Raw genomic sequence first — 10,890 nt, 5'->3', positions numbered from 1 at the left:
TATTTGACCAATCACGTTACGAATAGTTTACTGACATAATTTGCTAATATACTTTCATTTTTGTCATCTAAATTATTATAGAAGATATTATCTCGATTTTCGAAAAACGGGGTAAAACCAATAACTTCCCGATTTTTGAAAATTTTCAATTTTCTTAGCGGGAAGTTAAAAATTTTATAGAATGTGAATTTTTTGAAATAACTTATGAACGGCTTTATTGATCAATACCAAAAACTAATCAGTTCTTAACATCAAAAAACCACGTCGATCGCCGCCAACTTGGTCAAAATCGGTTGATTTGTTCGTGAGTTATCGTTAACGAGAAAAATCAAAAAAATTGTTTTTTCAGAATTTCTTAAAAATTCCGAGTTTGATTAATTTAAACTTAAAGATTTATAATAAGGCTCAAAAAACTATGTCGAATACCGCTAACTGCATAAAAATCGGTTCATTCGTTCAAAAGTTATTGCGGCTTGGAAATTCAAAAAATAGTGTTTTATTAAACTTCTATCAGACTTTTGAGCTCAGGAAGCTCAACATGACACGAAAATTATATTTTTGAGCTCGAAGAGCTCAAAAACGTAATAAGTGCAATTTTAAGGTCATTAATATGGAATTAGAGTTTTTCTAATTATTTTCCAAATTGTTTTTCGAGAAAACAATACCACCTCAATAAAATTCATTGCCTCGTGAACGTACAATCGGTGACGATCGTAATAACATTCAACAGATTTGTAAATACAATCGAAGAATAATTGGAAAAATGCACGAAATTAATTAAATGACGAGTAAACATTGAAATAAAAATAAAAATCTACTGAATAAACGTGATAACAAAAATTGTGCGGAAACTTTTGTCTGGTCATTCGTATTGTTATGTCTGGCCAAATTTTTATATATTTTTTCCATCAAGGGAAAATTTTCATAAAATCCCAAGTAAAACCGATAAGAACTTTATCTTTCTTAATGGTCAAAAGAAAAAAAATAAAAATATAAAAAAAAAACCCAAGACCATAAAATATTAGTAATATTATTTCAAAAGTACTTAGGTTATTTGCTTAAAAATGCCTACACAAATAGCCTAATGCATTTTATTTTCTCTAATATTTTTTATTACTATAATCCAAAAGGGTTCTTAGAACCCTTTCATAAACATAAAACCTTGGTACTAAACGATCCATAAACCATTTAAAATAAATTTAGGAATAAGGGTTTATAATCGTCTGAGGTATTTTTTTTGTAATCTTTTAAAATGTAAAATTTGTTATTTATTTAGTTAAAAATAGTTAAAAGAAAATCCAATGAGGATAAAATAACAAACTAACAAATTAATAAATTAATAAAGTAATACAGATTAATAAATTTATAAACTAATATACATTCGACATATTAATATTCATTATAATATGTCATTTTTAGAATTTTTAATTATAACAGTTAAAAATTAATAATGAATAACAATTATAAAAACCAATAATATAATTGTAATAGAATCAATAAGAAAAATTTGTTAATAAATAAACATTATTATAAGTACTAAAACGTTGAAGATTGCTAATAATCATTAACATAGAGATAATTAGTTTTAATTAAATAATTATTTAACAATATGATTATTATTATTTAAAAATGTTAGTTTGTGTGTGGGTGTGCACACTGACAAGCTAGCATCAGGGTAGTCCTTTACCTGCCCAAAATAGTTACGGAGTAGGGGTGATACCCTGAAAACTGACCCTGATTGGAAAATGCTGTGCCCCAACTCAAGGCCCAATTGGGATCCGTGGGAGAGGCGTGGCTTAATTTTTGGTCGCCTGGTGGCTAAAAAATGAACTAGCGATTGTAGGATTCTAGAGACAGCTGATGCATGCAAATAAACGTGTAAACCGGATAAAAAATTAAATTAAAAATTACGTGTGACCAAAATTCAATTAAAAATGCGTGTAAGTTTACAAGAAATTTGTAAATTTGCTTCAGCTACACCTGCTAGTAGGAATTTTACTGGTGGAGAAAATATTATTGATCGTGGTCATTTATTGAATTGTGGGAAAGTGAATCATAGTGATGACAGTGATGTTTATCATATCCTTGGTTTTTGTTTACAAACAGCTGGTTTAAGAAATGAACCTCATGAAATAAATGGTCAAATCTCAAAGAACGGAAAAATAATTGGTATGGAATGCTCTTGCAAGGCTGGATTGGGAAGTACCTGCAAACATATTGTGGCAGTCCTTTTATTTTGTAACCGGTAATTATGAATTTATATTTCTGTCTTGTTGATCAATAAACTCTAAAATTATTAAATAATTATAAAAATAATTGACTTTATTATTTTGTACTTACAGAAATAACTTAGAAGATTTCAAAGATATTACGTGTACAGATAAGAAATGTGCCTGGAATGCACCTTATAAATCAGCTCTTGAAAAATATGAGGCGAAGCCTCTATTTGAACACAAATGTTTTGAAGGAAAACAAAAAAAGATGAAGATAAAGTTAAAATGAAGAAATCTAAGTCAGATCACTCTAAGGCAAATACGTCATTTCAAGAAGCTGCTACTGATCCTTCAGTATGTTCAAACATGGGTTTAACTGAATTAGATGAAGCAGAATATGAAGAATTTTTAAAAATAATGGTGGAAGAAAATCCTTCATCAGCGTTAGCAAAACATTTGTAAATAATTTTTATTTTAATTTATTTCAATGGATTTTTTTTATTGAAATTTTTTTTTTTGTAAATAGTTTACATCATCAATTTTATATTCGACTCTGAAATGATTTTTTTTTGTAAATAGTTTACATCATCAATTTTATATTCGACTCCGAAATGATTTTTTTGTAAATAGTTTACATCATCAATTTGATATTTGACTCCGAATTTTTTTGTAAAGAGTTTAGATGATCAATTTGATATTTGACTCCGAAATTTTTTTTTTTTTTTGTAAATAGTTTACATCATCAATTTACACCGAAATGAATTCTTTTAAAGTTAATTTATTCGAATTTTGGAAAATGATTTTAAGTAATAATACTTTTACTAATTAATTATGTTTTTTTTTTTTTTTTTTTTTTTTTTTTTAATACATGCAGATGTGGAAGACATGAAGCTATTAAAGAAATTAATAATAATAATAATAATAGTTTAGTTTTATCTCCTGAAAAACTACAGAAAATTATCGATTGCCAAAAGTCATCGGAATTACTTTCTGTTTTGAAAAATTTTAAAATTGGTCACATACAAAATTGCTGTGTTGAAACTTTTAGCCGTCTATCAATGGATGCTTCTACAATTTGTTTAAAAAGTACTGAATTTTATTCTGTATGGCTTGCTGAACGAGAAAATAGAATAACAGCTAGTAGAGCTTACTCATTATTCACGTATTTTTCTAATAAAAATCCAGACTGGAAAAAAAAATCAAATGATTACTTTTACGGTTCTTCATTTAGTAATGACGATACAAAATATGGCTTAGAACAGGAAACTTATGCTCGTGAAATTTATGAAAATTTAATGTCTATGGAAGTAGTTCAATGTGGTCTAGTTATTTCTGAATTGAATCCTTGGTTAGGCTGTTCTCCAGATGGTATTGTATTTGAGAATAATAAACCATTTAAACTTATTGAAATTAAGTGTCCAAAAGAGGGTAAACGTAAAGGTATTGAAGATACTGTTAAATCGATTAAATGGTTAACTGAAGAACATGGTGAAGTAACTTTGAAATCAAAGCATATGTATTACGCTCAAATTCAAATAAGTATGGCAATACTTAATTTATCTTCTACAGATTTTATAATATATTCATCTTTTGACAAAAATATAAAAATAATACCTGTTAGTTTTAATGAAAAATTCACCAAACATTTATTAATAACTTTAAAGAAAGTATATTTTAAGAAAATGATACACAATATATGTATAAAACAAAAAGAGGAGAGTGAAAAACAAAAAAAACAATAAAAATACTGTAATTGTTACTTATAAGTTTTATTTTTAATTTTAATTTGTACGTTCTTTTGAAAAAATAACTTAACAATGTAATAAAATATTTTTATAAATTATCTTAATCAGTAATAACATTATTTTAATCCGTAGCAATATTATTTTGATCCTGAACAAATTTTTCATCTTTTAAGATAGGCTGACTTAAGTTTACAACTGCACAAATAATTGTAAAAATTTTTTCAACTTTATGAACAAGACGAATCGGCATTTTTGATGATAAGATTTCAAAAGTTTTAATTCGTTGGTTACTGCGTTCGACGTGTACACGAGCTTTGGCAATTCGTCTTCCATTCATTGCTTCCAATTTAGAAAATTGTTTTCGATCTTTTAGAAAAGGTGGTGAAATTAATTTCACATCATTTTTCTTGCAGAGTTCATCGACAGTGAAGCCTCGATCAGTCATGACATCATCTCCCTGATCGAATTTTTTAATGATTTCACTCTGTTCAAAGACAGCATTATCAGAAGCTCGCCCACCAAAAGGCTTACTAATAAAGGAAATCAAACCAGCAGGTGTGACAGCAGTCATAAACTTGACTGTGTAACAACTTTTATATTGAGAATAAGTCATAATTTGGCAACACAGATGTTTTGGTCTTTGAATCGAAATTTCAGTGCAATCAATTACTGCACGAACATTTTCGAATCCTAAAAATCGAGAGGAATATTTTTAAGAATATTATTTTTATTGGGCCATTGTATTGCTGGCCTTAAACAAATATATAAGAGGTCAATCATTTGCAAAATTTTATCTTTACAAGTTTCTGGAGTATAAGACTTAAAAAAAAAAAAGGCTAGAAGTGCATATGACATATTCTGCTTCAGTTTCATAAAAGTCATGATGATTATGTCTAACATATCCATTTTAGTATTAGAATGCGACATTGCCGGTTTTTTTTTATTGACTAATTTTTTAATTGTGTTTAATAAACCAAAATTAGGAATCCCAGTTAACGTACTTAGTTCGCTGTCGTTGGAAATAAAGTCAGAAAATTTTGGAATGAAATTATCAGTTTTCACTTGTGTTGCAACGTCTTTAAATTGTTTTATAGACATTCCAAGATTACTTTTGACACTTGACATCTCTTCAGTTCCAGAATCTTTATCAGTTTGTAGATTAGAGTCTTTTAGTTTGTAGACTAGGGCCTCTTCAGTACCAAAATCTTGATCAGTTTGTAGATTAAATTTTTCATAATTTTTTGTTTGATTTTCTACAAGCAGTCTCTGATCAATCTGATCATCCAAAACCACAAAATCTTGAAAATTATTAGCAGTATTAAAATCACTAGGTTCCTCTAAAGTTTGTTGCTGAATATTATAAGTAGTACTTTCATTTTTTAAAGATGATCTTTTAATTTTTCTTTGCTCTCGTAGAGCCGATAGAACATGATTAGATTTCTTTGAGGAGTCAACAGAGCTTTTCGGTAGATTAACTGAAGGGACAGCTGTTTTCTTCAGATAATGCTGTTGGCTTACTGAAAAATCAGAAAAAATATAATCTTTGATCGTATAAAAATTGAAGATAATTGAAATATTTATTTATTTGATATACTTACAAGAAGGAATGTAATCATCTTGAGTAAAATGTCGTGAACACACTCGCATGGAGGTTGATATTTTTTTCCCCATTCTTAAAACTTTCACCCAAACATCATGTCTATCGACTAGCTCTTCTTGATTGAAATTATTTACAATTTTCACTAAACTATCTTTTTTTTTTGGAAAAGAATGAAAACGAACTGTCTCATGCTTAAATGCATGACTTTGACAGCCATAAACACAGCAGTACACATGACTTTTATTTTTATGAGGAGAAAACTCCATTTTTAAAAATATATCGATGTATGTATAATAATTTTTTATAAATGTGTGATAACGAAATTCACTTTTTGTATTGGTTATTTTTTGTTTAAATGAAAATTACACCGTATTTTGCTAATGTCTTGATACTGACATAGTGGTAAACATATGATTCTATCCTACAATCGCTAGTTTGAATTTAAACCACCAGACGGCGTATTTAAATCCTCAGTTTCCCAATAGGTGGAGCCTTAATTAGAGAACACATATAACTAAGAGTTCGTTACTTTTTTTCTAATCTCCAGTACGAGTTCAGTCCTAGTTCAACTCTCTCAACAGTTAGTTATCAGTTACTTGTTTTAAACTTTGGTCAATCGATACCATTTTCAAGTGTTAAATTTTAATAGTTACATCAACAAACTCGGTAGAGTTTGGCGCCAAGTTCCGTTCTCAATCTCAAACCAGACTACCGAGTGTGTATTTACCGTAAGCAGAACGGTATTTTGAGGTTGCAAATTTTTTTTTAAATTTATTTCGATTTCTTATTTATATGATGTTTTGTAATAGTAGTATATGCTCTTTTTTACACGTATTAATTGATGACTTTTTATTATCTTGATGATTTCTGTTTAAAATTATTAAAAATAATCAGCACAAACTATAGCGACCCAGATTTTTAGATTTTAACTTTTTTTTCATGTAAAAAGCGGATGGCCAGAGAATAAATAATATCAGAATGCATGTTAATCTCATGATAGATGGGATAATACAGTGAAAACCAGATATTCACTGCCTGTGTTCATATTCGCCAGGGTGCGTCAGAATAACTTTTACATAAACTGTAGATAAGAATTAGGTTTGTTGGTCACAGTTCTCAGCGTGTGGTGGCGTCGAGGCGTTTTAAGTTGCGGGTCTGCCGTCAGAGGCGTGACCGAATCAACAGTACCACCACTTTACACGAAAATTTAAATAGATTGATTATTTGAATTGAGCGAGAAGTCGAATGAATACTTTACTAGAAAAAGATAATGATTATTATTTGTTTATTAAATACGATAATTTGTGTTATTATTTATCGTGAATAACAACAATAATAGTAATAATAACAATATTAATGATAATAACGACAATACTAACAATAACAATAAAGATAAAACTTGAATTAATCACAATAGTAACAATAAATTGATGATGAAAATAATAGTAATAAAATTTTTATTATTATTATTATTATTATTATTATTATTATTATTATTATTATTATTATTATTATTATTATTATTATTATCAAATTATTGAGCATTGAAATGTTAAATTTAAATTTACAATTATCTTAATTACTAAAAATGTTAAAAATTTTTTAAAAATGTATCTGAATTTAACAGCTTTCAATTGATAATTAAGTTTATTAATATTCCAAAGAGTATACGCGGCTTTTTTATATAAAATTTCATTAATTCTACTTGATACTGTACGAAAAATAAAACTGTAATTTATCTATATCTATATAATTTTATTGTTATTTAATTTCTGCGGAAAAAGGCCATGTTTAGAATTAGAAATTTTTTCATTACAAAAAATGTTAAAATTTCTTTTGAATATAAAATCTCTAAAATCAACTACCAAACAACTTTTCATATGTATTTTTTTCTTCTAATTACGTTTTATACATTAATTAGTATCAATACCTAAAAGAGCTAAAATTGTTTGTGTTTGCATTCTTCGTGAAAGTAAGTCAGCTGATTAAGGTCGAAGTAATTCTGTTCGAGCGATGTACAGATGTTACGATATCTTAGTGATCGTTTCCGATAGGTAGCACTTCAACCGAATTGAGCGGAAATTTTAAACGACGACATTCTTTACATAATACTTCCATTAATTATGAGTTTGGCGAATAGTGTTATTTACTAACATTAATATGATAATAACGATAAATAATAATAAAAATAATAATAATTATAATAATGACAATATTAATAACAACTATAAATATAATACTGAAAATAATTATAATGGTAAAAATAAATTGATGATAAAAATAATAGTAACAAGTATGTTTATCATTATTGGTATTGTTATTATTATTATTTTTTACATTATTTAGCATTGAATTATTAAATTTAAATTAAATTTACAATTACCTAAATTACTGAAAATGTTAAAAATCTAAATTACTGAAAATTAAAAAAATTTTTTTAAAATTTATCTGAAATTAAAAGCTTTCAATTGACAATTTAGTTCATCAATATAAACTATTCTTCATTTCATACTGATATCATTTCGTGAAATAAGTTTATATTTTATTGTGGATGGTAAGTATTCTTCTTATCACAGAAATAAAAAATCAAAAATAAGAAATTATCTTTTTATTACAAAAATATAAAATTTAAAAACTTAAATTCAACTTTTCATTTTTTAATAGCAAAAGTGCTAGGGAAAAATTTTGTTATGAAAAAATGATTTTATTTTATAAATCAGAATTATATCGGTTCAGACAACGTTGAATATAACTGTTTAAATTTAATTTTTTTATTCAAAAATATCTGCATAGAAACACTTCTTAACTAGAAACCTAATTCCCAATGTTTCATATTTTTGGACTACACTTAAAAATCAGTGTGTTATTTTTAGTCGCTTTCAGATGTCACTACCTACGTTGTCAAATCATTTACTCAACAGCCGCTACATTGGTTAAACCAGGGCCGTACATCTACAGATTCGGTAGAATCTGGCGCCAAGTTCCGTTCAAAAATTCCGTTGTAAACGGAGCGCCAGACTACCGAATGTGTTTACCGTAAGCAGAACGATATTTTTAGGTTGTAAAATTTTATTAATTCTACAGAACTTTTTTTTCTCCAATATTACTCTATAATTATACATTATATGTTATATTATCAATATTAATTGATAATGGTCATTGAAAATAATAAATTCTATTTAAAATTAATTAAATTCTCTAGCACAAACTATAGCGACCCAGATTTTTAGATTTTGACTTTTTTCTTATGGAGAAAGTGACATGCCACAGACTAAATAATTCGAGAATGTATGGTAACTCTCCACTAGATGGGAGACTACAGTTAAAAAAAAAAGTTATGAGCTTGCGTCGATGCTCACTAGGGCTCGTCAATGTTACTCTAACACAAACTGTAGTTAGAAAGTTCGAAATCGAAAATAAAAGAAATAGTAACAATCATCACCAATATTATAAAAACCATGGAAATTTATTTTACGATTTTATAAAATATAAATATTATGATTGATAATTTGTCTATCAATCTAAACCAAAGAATATACTTGATGGAATTTTATTAATGCTTATTAGTTACTCTACGAGAAATAAAAGTTTAACGTGATTTTATTGTTACAATTGTTTGTGCACTAATTTTCCGCGGTAAAAGTACATAATTTGAATTGAAAATTTTTTCAATCACATAAAATGTTAAAATTTTTTTTTTTAAATAAAATCTCTAGAACTTACTATCTATCAACTTTACATATGAATTTTTTTAAATTAACTTTTTTTTAAATTAAGTATTATTTATTAACTAGAGTCAATATCTACAAGAGCTCACATTGTTTGGGTTTAGTTTCTATGTAATAGTCAGCTGATCATTGCCTAAGTAATTCTGGTCGAGTGTTTTACAGATATAGGTGGCACTGCTATACTGCGACCGAACTGCGCGGACATTCAAAACGACAATATTCTGTACATAATGCTTACATTCATTGAGTTTGATGAATCGTATTATTTACTAACAACATAATTATGATAATAATAATATGTAATAAAAATAATCATGCTAATAATAACAATAAAAATGAAGATAATACTGATAGTTATGATAATGATAACAATAGATTGATGTTAAAAATAATTGCATTCATAATATTGAACAATACAATTATTTTATTAAATTATTAAGGATTGTGGTATTAAATCCAAATTCACAATTTCCTAAATTACAAAAAATATAAAAAATTTTTCCTACGATTTTATAAAATATAAATATTATGATTGATAATTCAAGTCTATCAATCTCATCCAAAAGATATACGCGACTAATTTTCATGAAATTTTATCGATGCTACTAGTTTCATTACGGAAAATAAATGTTTAATTTATTTTTATAATAATTTTATGAACATTTCATATCCGTGGGAAAAGTACAAACTTTAAATTAAGAATGTAAAAAAATTTCTTATGAATACAAAAAAATTTACAGAGTAAACTACTAACTAAACTATCCAACAACCTTCTATGTGTATGTTGTTAAACATATTGTTCTAATTTAATTTAATTTATTAACCAGACCAAATAGATAATACGCTAAACATTGTTTGAGTTTTACTTTCTTCGGATATACCAGCTGTTCAGGGTCTCGAGAATTCTCATTAAGCAGTGTGTACATTCTATGATCTTTTGGTCATTTCCTGTAGGTGGCATTGTTATTCGATTGAGCGGGTTTCAAATAATCATAATTTTTAGATAATTCGTATTGTAATTATGCGTTTGATGCATTGTCTTATTTACTAGCAACAATATCATAATAATAATAAATGATAATTTAGGAGCTGATTTTTAAAATGGTATTAAAGTAAAATTTCAATTATTTGAAAGAGCTTTCGTTGTAAGAGAACAATTTCCATTATGCTTGAGTTATGCAGTAACTATTGATAAGAGTCAAGGTTTAAGTTTAAAAAATGCCATCATTGAAGCAGGGAACACCATTTTTAATGTTGGTCAAATTTATGTAGCCCTATCTCGTGTAACAGAGTTACGTGGACTACATTTAATCAATTTTGATCCTCATTCCGTTAAAGCAAGCTCTTCAGCAATTAAAGAATATAATCGCTTAAGAAAAATTTATAGGTCTGATTTACCTACCATACCAATTCCTAATACACGTTGGCAAAAAGTATGGGACATGATTTGGGCAGTTGAAGAACATTCTATTCAAATTGAACCCAAAAATGCGAAAAAAGCTTCTCTTAGTTTATTAGATTGTCGAGGTATCGAAAACTGTGATAACGTTTCCGATGGTCTTAATTCAATTATTCAATGTATGTTTAATAATACAATAATTAGA

At 27.1% G+C, this 10,890-nt stretch overlaps 2 protein-coding genes across 2 annotated transcripts; one reads left to right on the top strand and one right to left on the bottom strand.

Moving 5' to 3' along the window:
- Positions 1–1,794: 1,794 nt before the first annotated feature.
- Positions 1,795–4,056, top strand: LOC141538388 (uncharacterized). The gene is made up of 3 exons (XM_074259820.1): positions 1,795–2,245; positions 2,343–2,671; positions 3,088–4,056. The coding sequence occupies exons 2-3, from the start codon at positions 2,499–2,501 to the stop codon at positions 3,953–3,955; spliced, it is 1,041 nt and encodes a 346-aa protein (XP_074115921.1). The 5' UTR covers positions 1,795–2,245; positions 2,343–2,498; the 3' UTR covers positions 3,956–4,056.
- Positions 4,057–4,147: 91 nt separating this feature from the next.
- On the bottom strand, positions 4,148–5,808 carry LOC141538272 (uncharacterized). The gene is made up of 4 exons (XM_074259651.1): positions 5,557–5,808; positions 4,960–5,475; positions 4,266–4,537; positions 4,148–4,153 (listed from the first exon to the last, which is right to left on the bottom strand). Exons 1-4 carry the CDS (start codon positions 5,627–5,629, stop codon positions 4,148–4,150), a joined length of 867 nt encoding a protein of 288 aa, XP_074115752.1. The 5' UTR covers positions 5,630–5,808.
- Positions 5,809–10,890: the final 5,082 nt, after the last annotated feature.

This window comes from Cotesia typhae, unplaced genomic scaffold, assembly GCF_013202065.1.
Source record: "Cotesia typhae breed Kobodo isofemale line unplaced genomic scaffold, CoteBio_Ctyphae contig_20, whole genome shotgun sequence".
Lineage (NCBI taxonomy): Eukaryota > Metazoa > Arthropoda > Insecta > Hymenoptera > Braconidae > Cotesia > Cotesia typhae.
Note: the sequence above shows the minus strand (reverse complement) of the source record. Positions and strands in the feature narration are given on the sequence as shown.